A 22,190-nucleotide genomic window follows, 5' to 3' on the forward strand; every position below is an offset into this window, starting at 1 on the left:
TTGTATTCGTTTTGTTATCTGTTAACAAGACCCTCTCCCACAATTAGGATGATGAACATAATGACAGGGAAAGGGGTAATTTATTCATTATTACTTCAGTAAGCGTTCCTGCTTTCCGTTGTGGACCAAGCATTGCTGTAGTTGTCTTCTTTTTCGATGGGTTGTCTGTGTGTATTTGACCGTCAAACAGATTTTTTCATCTTTTTTTTTTTTTTTACAATATGCATCGTTTTTTTTAGCCGTTCTGTGTGCCTCCGATGCCTCTCGTAATGGTTCGTTGTTGTTGATGCATTATTTGTCGATGTCACCATTGTTCGTCAATAACATTTTTTTGTGTGTGTGTATGTGTGTGTTTCATTCAGTTTTTATGAGCCCCCCCCCCCCCAAAAAAAAAGAATCCTTGAAGCAACAGAAAAAAAGTAATCCCACGTGATGCTTCAACAGTCAGGATTCCCTCGCTGCCGTGTCGAGGCGAGGTTTGATCAGGGTCGGGAAATACTTGGTCCTCCTGGAATCATCTTTATTCATTTTTTTTTTGACATGTCATGTCACACATCCAACACTTAAATGAGTTGTTAGCTAGGAGTTAAGAAGTACTTTCTCAAGCAGGAATTTATGGCTCAGAAGAGAGGCTCGCTGGGTTTTCTTTTCCATGGGGCCCTCCGCTTTTCTCCTCCGATACGGGGTCCTTTACGTTGCATAGTGATCAAAGCTTCCCAGGTACTCCAAGCCAGCTCTGTAGCAGAACTGGTATTGATCCTGAAAAGAAAGAAGACTTCAGCTCTCACCATCCCATCTTTTTTCTTGTTATCTCGCGCTCGCCCATATCACTTCTTGTCCAACTTGCCTTCGCTAAACATGACTGCCGCCATCAGTTTAATCTGTCTCTCCCTGCGACGCTGCCATGCAATTGCCTCGACTCCCTCCAAAAAAACAAAATTAGATAAAAATGCTTGCAAAACTCTCACTGCGCCGTGCCTTGCGAAACCTTGCTGCCTTCAGCATTTTCAAAGAGCCACTTGAAAAGCTTTTGCTTACCTTTTGTATTGATCGCAAAACAATTTTTCCAGCAACTTTTCAAAGGCTGTTGGGTGCCAAGTAGAATATCTTGTGCACATTGATTTGTGGAAGCCAAATGTGTTTTAAAAGCTTAAAGATAATATGACTAGGTGAAGTAGAGGAGACATTGTGCAATGGCTCTGAAATTGAGCTGGAACTACACTGAGGAGCAAACTGTACAGGACTAGATTAGTTCAGCTATGGCATTAATCATAGTCTTCGGCGGAGGCTTGCTTTACTTAATCTGTTTGGCTCAAGAGGATACCTGGACTCACTCCAGCCACAGACAAGTACGCTATCAAATCTGTAGCACGGTGATTGATACCATGTTGTAGGACAACAGCGTCCCAGAACTGCTTTCTACAGTTTCTCACTCTGGTCATGTGTAAGCTATGCTTGCTTTAATTAATTTTGCGGAAACGAAGACGGCTCACCTCTGTCTGCACCATAGCCGGTCTCTGTGTGCGTAGCATTTTCACCGTCTGAAAGATGTCCACCACACCCTCGTATCTCATTCTTTCCAAGACGATGCTGAGGGTGATGAAAACTCCAGTCCTACCGACGCCCGCACTGTGACAAAGATAACAATGGGGTGTAAAGATCAACTTTAAGGTCAGGCAAGCCAAAGAATGCTAGTCCATCTCGCCTCTGTAGGTTTTTTTTTTATAGGCCAAGAGAATGTGACACCATGACGGAGCATACTGCTATGGACTGTTGGTTTCAATGTTAGTGTTGATCTTGTACTGATTATTCTATTTGATTTGATTACAAAACTAGAAGTGTTGGTTGGGTGGATGGGCCCTTGTGAGAGAGGGGTTGGGGAGCACACTGGTTTGAAATCAAGCTCTTACCTACAGTGGACCGAGATAGGCCCATCTTGGCCAAACTGCTCTTTTGTTTTATGTACTTGGCCGATGAAATCGATGAAGCCCTCTCCGGATTTTGGCACTCCTTGCTCGGGCCAGTCTGTGAACTGAAACTGCCTTACTGTCCGTGACTGTCCGTCCTGGAAAAAATGGGATGAGAGAGAGCGAGAAAGACCATAATGAACAGAACAAGCTATCTCTGATGGAACATCACACAGAAATATGGAAAATGAGAAACTGATGAAGTGAAACAAGAAGACCAATCTGACATATTTAACAAAAAAGACCACAAACCCCCGACAGTTCATCCCATGACCATCTCCTCTGTAATGTAATGGGCTTTTGTGGGTTTTTCACAAAAAAAAAGAAAAAAAGAAAGCTGATTTTAAAGAATCTGGGATCACAGTTTAAAAGGATCAGAGAAATGGGGTTCGTTACCCGAGATATCTGTTATACCACCTGAATATACATGAATATTAACGACGCTAATTCCTTTGATGTGCTTTGCTTGGCAGGGGATGGGGAGAGTTGTCTTTGAGGGTATGCATTACTTAAGTGATATTGTATCCCCTTGATGGAGAAAGCAAGCCCATTGAGAAGCTAATGTAACACGCACTACAAAGCAGAAAGCCGGCACCATTTATCTGCGTAAGCCTTTGATGGAATTAAAAACTCCACCAGCTCAATGCCACCAGCTATGCATTTGTTTTCACACACTGACATGTGTCATGATTTCCACAAATATATATTTTGTGTGTATTTAACTTGAATGCATAATAGCCCCGTGTACACAAACACTCGCTCCGCTGCCAACGAGTTGGGTTTGGAGTCGCTGCAGAATAAAAAGGAGATGGCGCTGACTAACCAGCGCTGTCAACGCTGTCACTCAAAGCTTTTATCCCAGCCATCGAAATCAAATGGCTTAGGAATTACCCTGCGTGATGCCAACTATTTAATAATGCACTGGATGGACAGTAACTCAATCACAACATCAAGGGGCGATATTGATCTGTTTGACCTATGTCCAAACTGCAAACAATGGAGGAGATCTTACAGGGCCCCTTGATGTGGTTTCAGATTGTTCGACTGCAATGGAAAAAGGTTATGTATTTACTCTGGCGCCGCTCAAAGCATCACGTATTTACTTACCCGAGCATCAGTCACTTTAAACTCTCTCAAGATGTACTGGGGCATATTGTATTCCGCCATAGGGTCCACCACAAAGTACTGGTATCTGGCGGACCTCTCCGCTGGCCAGTACTGGTGGCATTTTTCCTGCAAATAAGAATAAAAACAACACAAAGCAGGATTACCACAATGACACATCACATTCTCCCTATTCACTGAGTGTTCAGTACTGACCCCCCCGCATTTGGCGCAGTCAAAACCAAATCCTGTGACTCGAAAACATTGTTTATGGATGGCCCACAAATTCATGTGTGGATGATTTATAAATCATGCCTTTCTACTTGGGCGCCTAATGAGAGAGGTTAATGTGCTAAGACAAAGTGATAAGATATGATCAGCTGAAGCGTACCCTGCCCATTTCTCTCAGCTTGGTGAGCATGACTACAATGGTGGAGTTGTGTTCCCACAGCATCCTCCAGAAGTCTTCTGTTGTCTCTGCCAGAGGCCCCTGTGTAGCGATGTAGGCCCTCTGTTGCCTTCGGGGATAAAATGAAAGGAAAAAATGTCATAAGATTAAAGATTCAGATAAGATTAGTCACAGAACTACATTTCCACTGGTGCTCTGAGAGGTTCAGAAAGGAACCGAAGGTGACGCTGAAACAGCCTCGTTTAGGACGACCGACTTGAAATATAGCAATATCTTTTATCTGCCGCGAAATTCGCTGACTCTGCTCGGTCGGTATCGACTTCAGCTTTTAGAATATGGCTCCCTGAGAATAAGGCGAGGCATTTGAAAGTCTGATGAGATTGCTAAGTCCTGTCTTGTACCCACGCTGAACAGCGGGTGCCAAAGGTCGACCCATTCCAGCACTTACCTGTATCCATCAATGAAACTGGCGTTGATGTAATCCGAGCCCTCGACCCCTCGAATGGGCTGAAGACACACTCGTGTGGACTCGTATGGCATTATGTTCACAAGGCGGTTCTTGAACTTGTTGCAGGGGAGATTGGCACTGATGAATCTTGATGTATGAGCTTTAGTGTTGGCTAAACGCTGCAGGAGAGAGAGGGAGAGACTGCTAAGCAAATCGCCTCTGGGCAAGGAACACCACCATTACGGCTTGCCTTTATTTCCCTTGTGCCTTTCTGTGTTTGTTTTTGTGTCATGTCTTTAAAACGTGGATTGTGTCAGATAAAGACGCGAGCACTAGTAATAATTACATGCTCTGGAAGTGGAGGAGGACTCCAGAGGATTATGAGAGCCTGCCTGCCACCGAGTCTGTACATGGACGAAAGAAAACTACACTATTAATGGCTCATACTAGTCTCCAGTTCCATATTTCACATGAAGCATGAAGTATGTAGCGGATATCCAAAGGGATTATGGCCGCTGCTTGGCCCTGGATAAAACAAATGGCATGTTATAAAGAAAAAAAGAAGGGAGAAATGGATGCCCGAACGAGCAAAGAGTGGACAGGAGTGCGGCGTAATCTAACCTGTTTATCATCTCTTAGTGGAATCAGCATCCATCATCGAGTGAGGGAATATGTGCGTGACAAGCAAGGCAAATACGACACATGCACTAAGCCCCACTGACTGTGAAAGGATGGGGAGCGCTGGCTAACTTCACAGTATACTACTGCTAAAGACCCTCTGGCCAATGTCCAGATTGTGGAAGAAACCTTTGTTTGGCATTTTACTGTAAACCAAGAACCCCCTTCACCCAAGGAAGGACGCCAAGGGAAGGGGAAACGAGAAAGGGGGCATTTATCCCATGTCGGGTTACAAAAGCAAGTCAAGTAACTGGAAGAGGGTGGAAACCACAGGCCCCTTGCAGTCTCGGAGAACTAATAGAAACTGGAAAACCATCCAGGAGCTGCAGAGATTGACCAATCAATGACACTGGAGCCTGGACGTGACCACGCAGGGGGACTTAAAGAGGGGGTTGCCTATAAAGCTCAAAAGACCACCTAATCATCCTTAAAAATGTTGGGTTATCTTAAATTGTTCCTGTAAAACCTCTAAGGTCAACAAATCTAATTTAACATATTGCCTAAATTTAAAAGGGAAAAAAGATCTAGAGAATGCTGAATTTCTCTTTTTTGGTTTGATTCGTATGCAGACTGAGATTTCATTTGGAAGACACTGCTTTTTAGAAATAGTGTGTGTACTTCTTTTGTATCATCGTCTTTCATGAAAAATCCTTCTGGGAACTAACTAGTGCAAATTTCCATTCACAAATAGCTTCCTTCGTCTGGAGTCCTAGAAAGGCCCCCCATTATTAATCAGGTTATTTTTGTCAAAAACACAGAAAGCATTATATTCACATCACGGTGTGAAAATGTGACATCTGGTTTGGTTTCACCCAGATTTCCCCTGGAGAACTGGAGCCCATACCTTTTTTTAAGAGACATATAATTTCAGATTCAAAAGTCACGGGGCGGTTATCCACCTTGAACTCCAGCTCCATGCCGGTGACGTTCTCGCCGCCCTCCATCTGCGTCAGTTTCTGGATGTAGGCATAGAGGTTCCTGGCGGGCACTTCGGTGGTGCCGCAGTTGACGGCCTCCTGGAGCGCATCGTGGATGAAGACGTACTGGTCCTCCGTCTGCACCATGTAGTTCCGCTGGGCGCGCATCAGCGTCACGTGGCCGTAGATGTCTACGGTCTTCTCATGCTTGATTCGCTCCAGCATGGCGTCAATCACGATGAAGCAGCCTGTGCGTCCCACCCCGGCACTGTGGTCCAAACAAAAGAGATGGAGACGGTTAAAAGAAAAAGACCAGACAAGGCTGTGTTGTTAGAATTTGGAAATTTGTTTGCCATTTTCACGATTACACACGGTAACTGGAAGACGCCATCTACACTGTATTTCCTCAGAGTGTATGCCAGACCTGAATTCAGTCCAGAGTCCAGAAAACAGGCTGTCTTGGAAGCAGGATTTTGTTGGAGCAGAAAACAATGAACGTGTATCATGACAGAAAACCAAGAGGAGAACTTATCTGTATCGTCTCGAAATCACACGGAAATATCTTATTTTGTTCCAAGAATCATTTACGCATCAAGAACTGACTATATAATAATATTCATCATGATTTAGGAACATATGTCTGAAGTTATCAAACTTTATATCGTCTCACAAAGAGCGTTTTTAGAAGTACAATAAAGCTTTCAGTGGAGAACTGCTTCAAGTGGTTTTGTCCGATAACGGCATGATCAAACTGAGCAAGTTACGCTTCAGACTAGAATATCTTGAAATCAATGCAATTTAACTTGTCTTCAGATTTCTCGTCTTTTAGAGAAACAAACGATTTTTTTTCTAAGAAATTGAGTGAAAATATCTCATCACACTTGAATATGCCAGATTTTGTTTACGCTTTGACATGGCTTTTTTTTCTTCCCCTTTTTCCCCCAAATTGTATCCGGCCAATTACCCCACTCTTCTGAGCCGTCCTGGTCGCTGCTCGACCTCCTCTGCCCATCCAGGGAGGGCTGCAGACTACCACATGCCTCCTCCGATACATGTGGAGTTGCCAGCCGCTTCTTTTCACCTGACAGTGAGGAGTTTCACCAGGGGGACGTAGCACGTCGGAGGATCATGCTGCCCCCCCCGAATAGGCATCCCGACCGACCAGAAGAGGCGCTAGTGCAGCAACCAGGACACATACCCACATCCCACCAACAGACACGGCCAATTGTGTCTGAAGGGACACCCGACCAAGCCGGAGGTCACATAGGGATTCGAACCGGTGATCCCCGTGTTGGTAGGCAACGCCATGCCACCCGGACGCCCCTTGACATGGCATTTTTGCAGCGGATATGGTGTGTGCGTCTGGGATCAAACCATGACCTTCGGGGTACAGGACAGTCTCTCCAACTGCTCGGACAGACAGCCACCCAAAAGGACAACAGTCGCGTTTCCACCAAATTATAAAGGGGTATTTCAAAATGCTGAACTGCACAACGGATTTGTTTCCATTAGCTTGCTTGCAGCACAAACACGGATCTGTCTGCGCTGATTGTTCAAGGTTTGGCATTACATCACATCCTCTGCTGCTCGCGGCCCTGTTCACCACTGAGTGAGCCATGCACCTCTGACAGCACTCGCTCTCCATTGATGGAATTGAGTGGAGTGGCAGACTAATGAGTGGGAGAGAGGTATCCTCTCTCGGCAAGTGCAGTGCCTGAGAAGTCCTCTTGCTCCCACGGATGAGGCCAAGATTTCAGCCCACGCTGCCAGGTCTGCCGTGATACCGAGCTGACCGTTTGGCTTCGAGAGTAATCGAATCTGAAGTAGCTGCTTTGCGGAGGAGAGGGCTTGGCGGTGGCGGTCTGTGGTGAGCTCACCGCTGGCCCCGCAATCCAATCTCCTCTCGCCGTTCGGCACCCCACCTGTGCTCTCCAACCCATCAGAGCTAATCACCTGCTCGACGACGCCGTTTAACCTTTATCTCATAGCTTCAAAAGGCCCCGTTAAAACACATTCACACACAGATGAGGATGCTGATGTGTGCGTGCGTGCGCACACACACACACACAAGACACACACAGACACACACACTTTGAAGAGTGTGATTGTGAGAGCCCTGGTAAATATGGAGAAGAGCAGCCGACTTCAATTAATGCCATTAGATTAGCACAGTGGACCCAAATGGCTCGAGGGCTTTGGAGGAGCCAGTGATAGGCAGGTCTCTCCGTTAAGACTCCCACTGGCATTTTCACATTAGCGCTCAAAAAATGCTGAGGTTTAATGAAAAAGCACTGCCGAAAAAAAGAGGGAGAAATGCTCCAATTTCCCTTTGTTGTTTGGTTTTTTTTTTTTTTGCCCATCATGCTCCACTCCCACCACGTTTGCACGCTGCTGACAATTTAAACACGTTCACCCTGTCGTTGCAATACGTGGGCTGACAGAGCACGCGTCGGCACGACGGCATGTTCACCGTCTGGTGACACGGCAGTGTCGACTCGCGCCGGTTAGCTCCCCTTCCGCCTCCCCTCGCAGCGGAGCGCCGACAAGAGGAGTCCTCTCGCGCTCAGTGCTCCAAAGTAAATAGGTTATTCAATCCATTAAGCCGACATGCCTACGAGGTGCGAGCCATGCTCTCGTACCACCTCCCCCTTTCTGGTGTAGCATTTGTTTTTCATTTGTTCTGAGTCAGAAAAAAAACCCCACCCCTCCCCCCCAAAAACACCGAGAGAGAAGGGAAAGGAAAACTCGAGAGGGAGTAAAGTTGGTCCCTGGGGCCCAAGTCTGGTTAATGTGCCGTGCTGCGGTGGAACTGTGCTGCGAATGGAATAAAGATGCGTACGGGGAGTCGTTGGCTTTAACAAATGATCTCATGATTTCTTTCTTTCAAAATGGTCAACGTTGGCTGAATTATTCTGCTCTTTATTTCACAAGTCTTTTTCACAGCTTGAGGGTGAAACGGGTAAAAACACGCGTGTGTGTGTGCACGTGTGTATTCTTGTTCAGCTAGATTTGTGAGGACCAATTTGGGTTTCTAACCATAAAAGTGAGGACTTTTTGGCCAGTCCTTACTTCTTCAAGGGTCTATGTCAGAGATGGGACTTGGGTTAAGGTTAGAATTAGTAGCAGGTTAAGGTTTGGCTGAAGGTTAAAGTTAGACATATAGTGCTGATGGGGGCTCAGGAATGAAGGTAGTCAACGAGGGTCCTTACAAATATAGAAAAACAAAGGTGTGTGTGTGCGTCCGAGAGAGAGAACGTGGGCGTGAGAATGGGAATCTGCCTGCAAAGGTATGCATGTGTTCAAGAAATCATCCCAGGGATGTTTGGTGAATGAATCACTTCCAGGTCTGGAAACACCTCAGCCTTTGGGGAGAGGGCTGCAGAAACTGGGGCTGCAGGAACTGGAAGGCCTTTTTTTTTTTTCTTTCTCAGCTTCAACCCCAGCTGTTTGCAATCCGTAACTGTTTTATAGTCCGGCGCAGAATGCGAGGGAGGGAGGGAGAGAGAGAGTGAGAGAGAGAGTGATGACCCGCGAGAGACTAAGTGACAGAGTGACAGCGCCGAGAGGGAGAGACGAAAGAGGAGGAGGGGGAAGGACGAGGAAGGTGGAGTTGTGTGTTATGCAGGGGGTTGACAAAGCCAGTTGTCTTGTCTTGTCTGCTATCGACAAGCGAGGCAAAGAGGGAGTGGGTTGGGTTATGGGAGGGGCGGCGGCGGCGGGGGTGTTGGGGGAGCGTCAGTGCATTTGGCAGTCGGAGAGGACCTGGAGGACTGACTGCACTAATGACCTGACACCGACTTCTCAGCCAGCCAGGGCCAGCTGCTTTGGATGTCGACAGACATAAGTGTCAGACTAACATGCTTTGACGGAGTTTAGGGACTAAGGGCCGGGAGAGCAGTATAAAATACAGCTGCAACGGGCCCAGAGAAGATAAAGCGTGAACAGCCTTAAAAGCAATTACATATGCATTGTTACCAAATCTCCTGCTGTCAGCCAACCGGTCAAGTCACCATTTCCCACCAATGCTGACTGAACAAACCCCCAAACGGCACATGTAAAACTCACAGCAAAGCTTTTAGCAAGAGTTTCCTGTCTTTTTTTTATTCTCTTTAACATGGCGGAAAGGGATTTTATATATATGTATATATATATATATACATATATATACATATATATATGTATATATATATATATATATATATATATATATATAGTCGCTTTTGATAGATGCAAGTCATAAAAGTTATGCGATGGGGAATATATTTACATTTGCACATTTTCTGTCTTATTTATGGTTTTGTACTCACTATTTTATACCAGGACACTAGCTGGACCTTGGTGAAATGCTGTATTTTGGAGACTAGAGACTGGATGTACCTCAAAGCAAAAGTGACGTGCAAAGAGAAGGAGGAAGAAATAAGTCTCACTGTTGCCAGAAGAATTCTGAAGAATTCAGCTCACTTGCCCTTATGAGCAACACCCTGTCCAAAATGGTTTAGTTCAAAACATCACCGCTGTTCTTAAAGAGCCCTTACCACTTTCGGGAGTGTGCTACTATCTAAAGGCGATTATTGATTTAGGCGTGGCAAATGAACAAGCATCAACTGGCTCATTGCCACACCTAAATCAGACCCATCATGAATTTTATTAGGTGCAACTGTGTTTAAACTTCCCTTGCATCACTTGGTCCAGCAAATTTACAAAAAGTTGGCAAAAGAAAATATGATTCCGTGTGTGTTTCCATTAACTACTGTCGTGTGACTATTCTGAAGAAGGCGCGACAAGTTTACATAATCCAAAGTGTGTCAGCCAAACAAAATGGAGAGCTGGCATGTTGAATGAATAAAGAGTGGTCATAACTCTTTACCAGTTGTATGGCGCTCTGTTAGATGCAAGAGGAGCATGTAATGACTTATCTAACTAGGGTTAAAATGACTATTGCAGGGAGTCCGGGTGCCTACCAGCATGGGGATCGCCGGATCGAATCCCCGTGTTAACTCCGGCTTGGTCGGGTGTCCCTATAAACACAATTGGCCGTGTCTGTGGGTGGGAAGCCGGATGTGGGTGCGTGTCCTGGTCACTGCACTAGCACGTCCTCTGGTAGGGTCGGGGCGCCTGTTCAGGGGGGAGGGGGAACTGTGGGGAATAGCGTGATCCTCCCACATGCTACGTCCCCCTGGCGAAACTCCTCACTGCCAGGGGAAAAGAAGCGGCTGGCGACTCCACATGTATCAAAGGAGGCATGTGGTAGTCTGCAGCCCTCCTCGGATCGGCAGAGGTGGTGGAGCAGCGACCGGACGGCTCGGAATAGTGGGGTAATTGGCCAAGTACAATTGGGGAGAAAAAGGGGCAAAAAATCCCCCCCCCCCAAAAAAAAAGACTATTGACAACCAAGTCCATGTGCATCTGGGAACGCCGACATGGGAGATTAACCTGCAGAGGCATTTCACTAACCAGCTTTGGAAGTATGTGAAGCTTTATCCATTCAAAAAAAATCTGTTTCAATCACCCTTTTCGCATGATTTTCACATTTCAATGGAAGCAAACTCACAAAAGTGATATAGTGTTTATTTGCTCTCTAACCTTGAGAATTAAAGGGAAAAAATACAACAGGGTGGCAATATTACTAAACAATGAACAGATTTCAGTACATCGAGTCCCCTTCAACTCTCAATGAATGTCAATGAGGCCACAGAAGTGTTTGTTTCCCTTTTTGTGCCCTGAAGAGAGGCCAGTGATCTCCATAACATGCAGCCGTGTCCTTTTAACTTTCCTCCTCAATGCCAAGGCTGCCTTTCCAATATGAAGAAGAAGAAGAAAAAAAACCCTCTTTGACCTGTGGGTTCGGGAAAACAGCACAGAATGTGGTATGCTGCTCCTTCGAGGTGGTTGTGAGGGTTTGGACTTAGAAAATACACACCAAGAGCGGATGACCTCACCTTGTGAAGACATTTAGCGATGCAGCGGGAACACATGAATGCATTTTTATTCATGTCCTCACTGCTCCTATAAGGGAAATTTGGTGCCCTGCCAAAGTCGTGTTTGGGCATTTTTCTAAGCAAGGTCTCTTTTTTTGGACATGGGACAGAATTCATGAATGCTAAGTTGACTGAGGTAGTTTTTTGTTGTGTTTGTTCCATGACGGTTAACTGTATGAGTACAAGATTAGTGTGTAGATGACTTTCTTTGAGGCACAACTAGCTGAGAATTACTTATTCATTTGACAAGATAGGGCAATATAATCTCATAGTTTTGTGACCAATGAAAGGGGAAAAAAGAAAATGAGATAATTTATCCTCATCACTCGCTTGGCAGCATGAAACCCAAAGCCCTCTGTGGTTCATGAGTAAGACTGGAAAAATCAAACATGTCCACAAAGTGTCCACGTTGACACACCAGTGGACATCTGTGGCATCAGCTGACTGATTTCTGTGACTAAGAGATTGTTAACCATTAATTTCTCTGGAATGTATCGGACATCTCAAATCATATTGAACTGGACTGTTACCGTCTTCAAAATGACTGCAGGAAAAGCCCACTGCAAACGGAGGGTGGGAGGCTGGGTCAGGGCGGAGGACTCTACTCATCGTATGACAGCGGTGGCATATGTGGACATTCCTTTAACTCCTATTCTTTTTTTGGGGTGGGATCCCCCCCCCCTTTTCCTCCCAATTGTACTTTGCCAATTGCCCCACTCTTCCGAGCTGTCCCAGTCGCTGCTCCACCCCCTCTGCCGATCCGGGGAGGGTTGCAGACTACCACATGCCTCCTCCGATACATATGGAGTCACCAGCCGCACGTAGCGCGTGGGAGGATCACGCTATTCCCCCCAGTTCCTCCTCTCCCGAACAGGCGCCCTGACTGACCAGAGGAGGTGCTAGTGCAGCGACCAGGACACATACTCACATTCAGCTTCCCACTCGCAGACACGGCCAATTGTGTCTGTAGGGACACCCAACCAAGCCGGAGGTAACACTGAGATTCGAACTGGCGATCCTCATGTTGGCAGGCAACGGAACAGACCACTATGCAACCTGGACATCCCCTAACTCCTATTCTTGATGTTGTGCGCTCTCCGAACGTCTCTGAATCGGGGTCTCTGTCTTGCATTGTCTTAGTAAAGCAGCTGAATCAATAACACTTGAGATGGGGGCCCCTTTTTTGTCCAACAATGGCAAATTAATACCACTCCCTCGACTGCGGTGAGATTAGATAAATGTGTGGGCGTGGATGAATTGGAGGGTATGAGTCTGTTGTGTGTCACCTGAAAATTGCCAAGAGGTAACGGTGGCGCTGATATATGAACATGTTTACTGTGAGCAAATAACAAAGGTTGTCTATCTCTGTAAAGCGCAACCTTAATTGTGACTGCATAAAGCATTTGAATAATTACATGCTACGTTGCTATGTTCAGTGCACTTTTGAGTTTGCTGCCAACAATGGCCGGGCCAACTAATTAATCAAACACTAATGAGACTGTACCACGCACTTCATTATGTCCTACATATAAAGAGCAAAAAATATCAGTCTCAACCAAATAAGGACAAAGATGACATTGTGGGCTGACTGTTCAGTTAAGTCTTTTGATAAAAATGGGGTAATGACATGATATACACATTTTTTTTTCTTTTTAACCACAAAACATCCTTAAGTTTCTTGTGTGAGATGGACGAGTCACTAGTGGAAAAAACGGATCTGTTTAAAATGGTGGCCTGGCATGAAGTGTGAAGAGGCGGGGGGTTCCTCTGAGGATTTGAAGCTTGGCAGTGGCTGTATCTGATAGCGAGCTTAACGAATTAAAAAAAAAACCTGCCATCTGCAGACTGACATTAATTCCCGCATTCTGCTTCGTCCTTAAAAGTCAGAATTTTCAATTTGAACCAATTCGGCACGAGCTCTAATTAACTCCAGCATGTGGTAATTCTAATTCTTTGGTAATCCCCCTTTCCCTTTTTGTCACTTTCTGACACCAGTTTCTATCTAGAACACACACAATCTCTATTTCTCCATTTTCTCTCTCTCTCTCTCTCTCTTTTTGTTTTCATTCTTTCTGTCTCTTCACTTTCTCCCTGCAGAGCCTCTGATGACTCCTGCATTAGAGAGAAGCCTGCATGCCATCTATCTTTGTGCGTCTCTGCTGGGAGTCTGGCCACTTGTGTCACCGAGCAGAGTGAAGTCGGCGCTTTATTTGTTTCAGATGCAATAACCCCAGGGACGAGACGAGGACTTGTTGGCTGCTGGCGTGTGACATGTTAGTGCCGGGTGGTTGAAGACGACAGGTCTGCGTGCGCCTGTGTGTCGGTGTGTGGGAGGGGATGCCTCGGTTTGCCATGGGGCAATGACATTGGTAATCCTGGTGCGCCGTTGTCGCAAACAACTTCTGACTGAAAGTACCAGCCACGAAAGCGGGTAAGATGACTCCCTTTGGCTCACCGTGAGCTATTGTCAGCTCAGCTCAACTGTTTCCCCCCCGTCCTATCTCCGTTTCCCCACATTCCTCAGTTTATACCGTATTGTTTTGTAATCTATCTGATTTTTCTGCCCTCTAAATCCCCCTCGGCGCTGTACGAATTTCCAGATCATCTCAAAGCCTCGACACCTCATACATAACTTATGAATACTGTGTTGACATAAGGCAGTGGGGCTCAGTCATGTGTGATGGAGGGACACGTGGATGCAGGTTTTCATTCCAGCTCAACCCTACACCAGCTGATCTCACCGATTAGTCCTCTTTTTAAATGTTTGCAGTGGAAAACAAACATAAAGACCAAAGCATAATCATAACAATAATAAGTAAGAATTTACCCAAAATGATACTGGTATCAGCTATCAAGTAGGCTAAAATGGAGTATCCATATCAGCTTTATCCATGACTAAACACATCAAAAATATGGAAGAAGAAAAAAAAAGGCCTGATTTACTGCATTCTGCACATGGAAGCCTGTAATCCTTTGGGAAAAACAATGGATTCTATCTCAATTATGTTGCCCACTGACCCCTAACTAATGGCCTCTAGCTGCACTGTTCAGCAAAAGTAATGGATTGGATTGGTACTGGCAGATATTTCAACATTCATACTCAGTCAGTACTGGTAGTGAAAAGTGATAGTAGTGCATCCCTAGTAATAGACAGTAAATTGAAAAAAAAAATCTGAATAATACTGATGTATGGTGATAGAAATAACTGTTGCCCACCTGCAGTGTACCACCATGGGTCCTGCGTCCGGTGGGTTGCAGGCTTTCACCCGCCTGAGGAAGGCCAGGAATGGAGTAGGGTGCTCAGGTACCCCGTGGTCTGGCCAGGCTGTAAACTGGAACTGCCTCACCTCTCTTTTCTCGCTGGAACCATTCTGTTTGTGGAAATAACAAGAAATGCTGTTCCACTGCTTCAATTCCATCTCCGTAATGCTAAGCGGAAATGTACGGTTCACGCTGTACACGAGGAAAAAAGTTGGCACCCAAAGTCTGCTTACTTTATAAAGTGCAAACGTCCTGACGCAGTACGTGGCCAGCTCTACTGTGTCCAGTAGGGTCACCTGGATGAGACCGTAGGTCTCCGTGCCTCTTGTGGGCCAGTACTGGTCACATTTTACCTGTAGAGGAAAGCAAAAAAAAAAGAAAAAAAACCCAAACAATCATCTTAGACATATCCAGGACTGGAAGACAGAAAACTTCTTCATCCTATCCTATCTGATGCATATCCCGAGCATCCTTGCCCAAAAAAATCTTTGGCATGCAGAAATGTAAATTCCTCCCCGGCATTTCTGCTGACTGGATGTTATTTCACAATCAAGGAAATGGCCTGGGATATTTTTATCGACCAGACAGTGCTATAAATGAGCTATAATTATAATGGTGCCCACAGTTTTCCCAATCATATGCAGGCTCTGGCTTATTGTGGTTATGCAGCTTGGTTACAGCTCCAGTGAAAGTCCAATAAAACACTGTTCCATTACAGCATTCTTGCTCAACTGCCAAAAGGAAGCACTGTTAATGCTAGGAAGGACATGACCGGGCACTTCTGCATAAGCCTTACCTAATATCAACCATTTGTGACATACTGTACATGATGTATGGACACGGTACACTGTGTGATTTTAGGAGCAGGTTCAAATTATTCCATGTGTCTGTATGCTAATTAACGACATCCTGCCATGTGACACTCTTTTACTGTTTTAATACTATGGGGAATGAGTCCTGGTCTGGAATACTCAAAAGATCCAGCAAATCTTCTGTCCCGTAATTTAATTTCCTGAGCAGCTGCTACAACACTGACACGGAGCAACGCGGGAATCCAGAACCGCGTTTGTTTGCACTTCGCACCCAAGCTCTGCGTATGCACAATGCATAAAGACAGCTGGACTGCTTCCCAGGAAGTGATATGAGTGATCAATACTGCAGACAGGAGCTGTTAGCAGTGACAAAAGCACATTATGCTCTCCAAATGTCAAACAAGACCACTGTGTGTTTGTGGGTAGGGCAGCCGGGTCCTCTCTGAGGGCGGTTGTTTTTTGTTTGTCCACAAAGCCCATAGACCCTTTTATGTCACGCAGGACTTTTCCTGTGAAGCCCCCACCTGACTGCAGAGGCTGAAGTTAATCACTGAAACATGCACTTTATAAAGCCCAGACTATATAAAGCCCACAAAACAGAACTTTCATTCAGTTTCCAAGGACACTGGGTATTCAGATCTACTGTCTGGACTGAATCAGCGCCCCAGTTCAGGTCAGTTGTGAAGGCGAGCACTTGTACTCAGCCAGACAGTGGGATGTGCCAGACAGATACTACGTGCATTTGGAACATGCTGCCCAACTCCTCGCATTCTCTTAAGAGGAGTTGGTCAACGCGTTAGTAGGATGGTAACGCTAGGGGTGTACCGTGAACCACATTGTCAATCAACTACAGCTAAAACAAAACCAAAGGTTTTTTTATAAAAAAATTCTTGAACGCATCTGAAGAGGCATAGGGGCAGAATCTCACATGTAATTATAATAATAATAATTATTATTATTATTATTATATAGCGCTTTTTTTACCTCCGGAAACCATCAATGGTGTTGGTAAGAGTGTTCAACAAATGAGAAGCAGAATATTAAGATAAGTAGAGCGCTCTCTCTCTCTCTCTCTCTCTCTCTCTCTCTCTCTCTCTCTCTCTCTCTCTCTCTCTCTCTCTCTCTCTCTCTCTATATATATATATATATATATATATATATATATATATATATATAAAGACACTTTCCAAAACATTTACTCAATAATACTGCCTGTTGATGTATCTCTAGAATTTGTGTGGAGCATTTACTTTATTGTACTAAGATTACTATCAGTTCATACAAGCTACAGTAAAGTCATGAATCATTAGATGCCACTTTTTGAGGTTTAGCTCTTGATCTTTGCAATGAAACGACAGTTTAAGATTAAGCAACTAGATGTTACACTGCAACCTAAGGTTCACACAGCAAGCCTCCCACGTTTTTTTTTTTGAGAGTTCAGTTTTCCTCATCCCTATAATGTAATTGCAATGCAGCTTAAAGGGCAAAATCAGAGTGGAGTTCAACCCTGAGATCGGCACAGCTGTGTCCATGTTGTTGTTTCTCACCCTGGACCTCTCCTCCAGCTTGGTCATCATGACAATGTTGGCACTCCTCTGTTCCCAGATCATCCTCCAAAAATCGCCAAATGTCTCTGGCAGTGAGCCCTGCGTGGCAATGTAGGCGTTCTGCTTCCTGTAGCCATCGATGTAGTTGGCGTTGATGTAGTCACTTCCAGGGATGCCTGGAGAAAGACACAACATGGGGGAAAAACGGTTGGGTTGGGCTGAGTCGGGTTTGCAAAACATTAAGTCGAGATTGATTTTTAAAAGAGTCATCGATGTCTTGCAGAAGGATGGAGAGAGTGTGTGAGAGAAGGGGGACAAGAGAGAAATGGAGAGATCTGTATTAGAGTGATTGACCTCGGTTGTTTTACACACATGGAAAAGCCAATAAGTGGCAGTATAACACTGGCTTTGGCTGCTACCTAAATCAATCTAGCTCCCTGTCCATTGGCAGACGGTGGCTGAGGTCAAGTCGGATTCCTGGCTGTTCTCTGTCTTTCCTTAGTCAAGAAAATGAAGTCAGCAAAGCCAACTGAGTCAGAAGCAGTGTAAATCCACGACATTATTATTTTTTATGGACTTTATGTTGGTATAAAAAAATGACCCTTTTGTTTTCCATCCATCTATCCATTATCCACACCACTTATCCTGCTCTCAGGGTCGCAGGCGGGGAGAGACCCTGGACAGGCCGCCAGACCATCACAGGGCTGACACACACACACACACATTCACACCTAGGGGCAATTTAGTATGGCTGATTCACCTGACCTACATGTCTTTGGACTGTGGGAGGAAACCGGAGCACCCAGAGGAAACCCATGCAGACACAGAGAGAACATGCAAACTCCGCACAGAGGAGGACCCGGGACGACCCCCCCCAAGGTTGGACTACCCTGGGGCTCAAACCCAGGGCCTTCTTGCTGTGAGGTGACCACGCTAACCACTGTGCCAGCGGTATGGTGCTTTTGTTTTCATTTTTGTTTAGTTTGTAACCTTTTGTTTTCATTATCAACAAATAATTATTTTAAGTATTTTTTTTGTCCCTGTCTACAACCAACCTAAACTCATAGATAAAGCTTGGTCCTTAAAGCTGACATCCAGAATTTTTATCTGTGAATAAATTACTTTATTCATCTGAATCATGGAGGGCGGCACGGTGGCACAGCGGTTAGTGCAGTCGCCTCACAGCAAGAAGGTCCTGGGTTTGAGCCCCATTGTAGTCCAACCTTGGGGGTCGTCCCGGGTCATCCTCTGTGTGGAGTTTGCATGTCCTCCCTCTGTCTGCGTGGGTTTCCCCTGGGTGCTCCGGTATCCTTCCACAGCCCAAAGACATGTAGGTCAGGTGAATCGGCCATACTAGATTGTCCCTAGGTGTGAATATGTGTGTGTTGGCCTTGTGATGGTCTGGTGGCCTGTCCAGGGTGTCTCCCCACCTGCCGCCAAGTGACTGCTGCTGATAGGCTCCAGCATCCCCACGACCCTGAGAGCAGGATAAGCGGTTTGGATAACAAATGAATGAACCATGGAGTCAGGTTATATAAAACCAACTAGCATCTTTGCCATGGTTGGAGACGCTCTCCACATACTGCTGCTGACATTTGTGACTCGGTAGGATGTTCGACGGTGCAGCAGCAACACCTTCGATGGTGTGGAGGTAGTTCTGTTGGACATTACAGTACAGCAGTGTTCCAGTAAGGTTTGATGTAGTTTGTAATACATTAGATTGAGTGTGTTAGCTTTGCTCAGAGGACGTCAGTTTAATTTTTTAACTAGGGTGGGAACTGTTTACTGCTGAGGTGACGGCGTATGAATGACAATGGCTGCTACACCTTGTTTATAATTCTCACTGCAAGAGGGAGGGACTGCACAGGGAAATCATGAATTTTAACTGTAAAATCAATCACCCTACATGGAACCACCACCCCACCCCCCCAAAAAAGACAAGCAAACGGACCGAAAATACCCCCCCCCCCTTAAAAAAACAACAACAAAAAAAACTGTTTTCCGCCTCGGCATCTCGCTCCCCCTCTCCCTTTGCTCATGAAAGGCACAGCAGTCTTTTTCCAATCCATGGGAAGGAGACGGAGCTGACAGCTACTCGATGCCTCGGGAATGGCAGTTTGGGGGCTCCGCGTGCACATGGCCGACCAAGATAAGTCTCATCTGCATGGGCTCCACGTCTCAGCGAATTCCCCCCTACCCGGTCTCCTTCCTCTCCCCCTAACCGCCTCCACATCCCCCGTACTCCCAGGTAACTTGAAAACCAAACGGAAAAGGAACAGACTCGAAACCCACACACATTATTTCACTCTGCTGTTGCCCGGCCTCTTTTTTTGCTGCTGATGTCTCCAGTGCACGAGGCAGCTGTGCGTTTCCATGATGGACAAGGGGTAAATACAATTAAGTCCGGCAGCTTTTCAAATTGAGAGGGAAAAGCAAAAAGAGACGTTATTGTGGTTTAATGAAAACGAGTCAAGTAATTTAACGCACATTTGCTAAATGGTTTCGCCTGAAAAACTGTCTGCCACTCAGGATTTGAATATTGCCATCTTTTCCCCTAAATGTCAATATCCTTATTAAGGGATAAACATTTTGGCAGTGTCGCTCAGCACTGTATTTTCATCATTCAAGGCTTGCCAATAATTCGCGAACATCAAATTGTCTTGTTGGAGTATGAATAGTATTGGTCTGATATTTCACGGATGATCAGTTTTAAGACCTTTTTCCAAGTAACTTCATTGAGCTTAAGTATTCAGGTGGTCCGCACATCCAGTCGGGCGACCGCATGGCTGCTTTCTCAGCCACTAAATCATCTAACTGGTTTAAGGATTTACAGGCGCTGCATATAGTTCCAACAACTGGAAAAACCTTAACCAAACACATGACTTGACCGCCACCAACGAGAAAAGAAAAGAAAGCTGGGTGCGCAGGAAAGGCAGGATTGTATTTACGATTGTTTTGACTTTCCTGTTTTAGTAGCAGTCACCTTTCCGTGGAACCGCAACTCAATAACTCAAACACATCCATTTCCAATAGTGTCTCGTCTGAGTTAAAAATAGCCTGATGTTGGCGCCCATGCTCCACCAAGATAAGTGGAAAAGGGTATGTGTAGATATTTTCACTCATAGCTTGAATGGTCAAAAGGGAAGAAGCGAGAGAAGTGGGATGTGAGAAGTGAGATATCGTTCCATAAACAATTGGGGTAGGACATTTGGGGGGGGGTCGGGGTTAGTTTAGCTGAGATTGGTATTTTTTGGGGGGGGGTATTTTTTTTTTGGGGGGGGGATTCCCCCCCCTTTTCTCTCCAATTGTACTCCACTCTTCCGAGCCATCCGGTCACTGCTCCACCCCCTCTGCCGATCCGGGGAGGGCTGCAGAATACCACGTCTCCTCTGATTCATGTATAGTCGCCTGCCGCTTCTTTTCACCTGACAGTGAGGAGTTTCACCACGGGGACATAGCATGTGGGAGGATCATGCTGTTCCCCCCAGTTCCCCCTCCCCCTCGAACAGGTGGCCTGACCGACCAGAGGAGGTGCTAGTGTAGCGATCAAGACACATACCCACATCCAGCTTCCCACCCGCAGACATGGCCAATTGTGTCTGTAGGGACGCCTGACCAAGCTGGACCACGGGGATTCGAACCGGCGATCCCCGTGTTGGTATGCAATGGAATAGACCGCTATTCTGTTGCCTGGGGATTTGAACCGGCGATCCCCGAGTTGGTTGGCAATGGAATAGATCTCCGTGTTGGTAGGCAACAGAATAGACCGCTATGCTACATGGACGCTCCCAAATAGTGTTTTTTTTTTTCATTTTTGGTCTGGACATTTGACAAGCTGCTTTTTTATTTTCAAGTTGGCAAATAGAGAAGTAAACTCAATCATGTCTTTATTATAGAGGTGTACACATCTACCCCTGCATCATTGTGGTCGACCCCAAGGGATTCCTTCCTCCATCTTCCCATCAATAATTTCTGATTGACCATATGCAAATGCTAGTGTCAATTCCCATATCCCTTTTAACTCTGTGGGGGGAAAAATCCTTTAAGTAAACAAAAAGGTTACCAAAAAGGTTTTGTTAAAGCTTTAGATGGAAAGTGGAAGTCCCCTCGTGCCCCTTTGGCTAAGAACCGCTCACTTCCTACTTCACAAAGACTCCATTGTGGGCATACAGATGTGTTTATATGCCTGGCTAATGGGGTCCATCAAAACGCAGCTGTGAGTTCTTTCTGGGAGACTGCAAGGGGACTCTAAGGGCCCTTTCACACTTATGTTGTTTAGTCCGGACTTTCAGACTTTCCAGAAAAGTCCAAACCAGATTGCCAGGTGTGAAACCTCTTGGACCAGGGTACAGGGATCAAAGACTCGGTCTTTGGTCCAAGCTCAGGAGGTAGTCTCGGTTCAGACCAAGGTTCATGAATGTCTAATGTGAAATCAAAGGTTAGGACTTTTGGATCAATCATAGGAAGTGATAAAACAAACACAAACAGTAACACCTAGCAACAGCAAGCGCACCTGGCAACAACGAGCGCACCTGGCAACAATGAGCGCACCTGGCGGCAACAACGAGCCAAAAGTTCACGTCAAGGTCCGCTGGTATGAAAGCAAAAGTCCTGAACCTAATGACTATAAAATAACAGATGTGAAAGCACCAGAACCAGACTCTGGTTTAGACCTTGGTTTGGACTTTCAAGTGATAAAGGGACCTAAGTCTTTATTTATCTGTTTTTGTCACATTAGCATTCACTCACCAGCCAAAGTTTGTTTATTTTCCTTTGCCCTCTATGGGAGCGGCTCAATGGAAGTGGTTAATTAAGGCCTGCGTGTTTGTATTTGGGTTTAATGGAATAAACTGGTTAAAGAGCTGACATTAACTGGCCGTTTTAAAATGGCTTAGTCTCCTTCAAGAGTTAGGCAGTGCGGTGGAAAATTTACCGTGTCACTAAAAACAAATAAATAAATAACAACCTTAACCAACACCGAGGTAAATCTACAAAGATTCAGGGGAGCATTCAAAATACATTAAAGAATATTTAACCTGTATTTCTCATGTTTTTGAATTGTTTTTTGA

General features: G+C 45.5%; 1 protein-coding gene across 1 annotated transcript in view; it reads right to left on the reverse strand.

The window, feature by feature from the left end:
* Positions 1-543: 543 nt before the first annotated feature.
* The window catches only part of LOC130130477 (receptor-type tyrosine-protein phosphatase delta), a 118,301-nt gene continuing 96,654 nt past the window's right edge, over positions 544-22,190 (reverse strand). The window contains exons 28-37 of the mRNA XM_056300186.1: positions 17,122-17,297; positions 14,996-15,115; positions 14,718-14,872; positions 5,506-5,791; positions 3,929-4,107; positions 3,463-3,589; positions 3,075-3,200; positions 1,911-2,065; positions 1,494-1,629; positions 544-759 (exon numbers count right to left, since the gene is read on the reverse strand). Coding sequence (XP_056156161.1) covers positions 691-759; positions 1,494-1,629; positions 1,911-2,065; positions 3,075-3,200; positions 3,463-3,589; positions 3,929-4,107; positions 5,506-5,791; positions 14,718-14,872; positions 14,996-15,115; positions 17,122-17,297 — 1,529 coding nt within the window. The 3' untranslated portion in view covers positions 544-690. The remainder of the gene's footprint in view (positions 760-1,493; positions 1,630-1,910; positions 2,066-3,074; positions 3,201-3,462; positions 3,590-3,928; positions 4,108-5,505; positions 5,792-14,717; positions 14,873-14,995; positions 15,116-17,121; positions 17,298-22,190) is intronic.

The sequence above is a fragment of the Lampris incognitus genome, chromosome 20 (assembly GCF_029633865.1).
Source record: "Lampris incognitus isolate fLamInc1 chromosome 20, fLamInc1.hap2, whole genome shotgun sequence".
Taxonomy (NCBI): domain Eukaryota; kingdom Metazoa; phylum Chordata; class Actinopteri; order Lampriformes; family Lampridae; genus Lampris; species Lampris incognitus.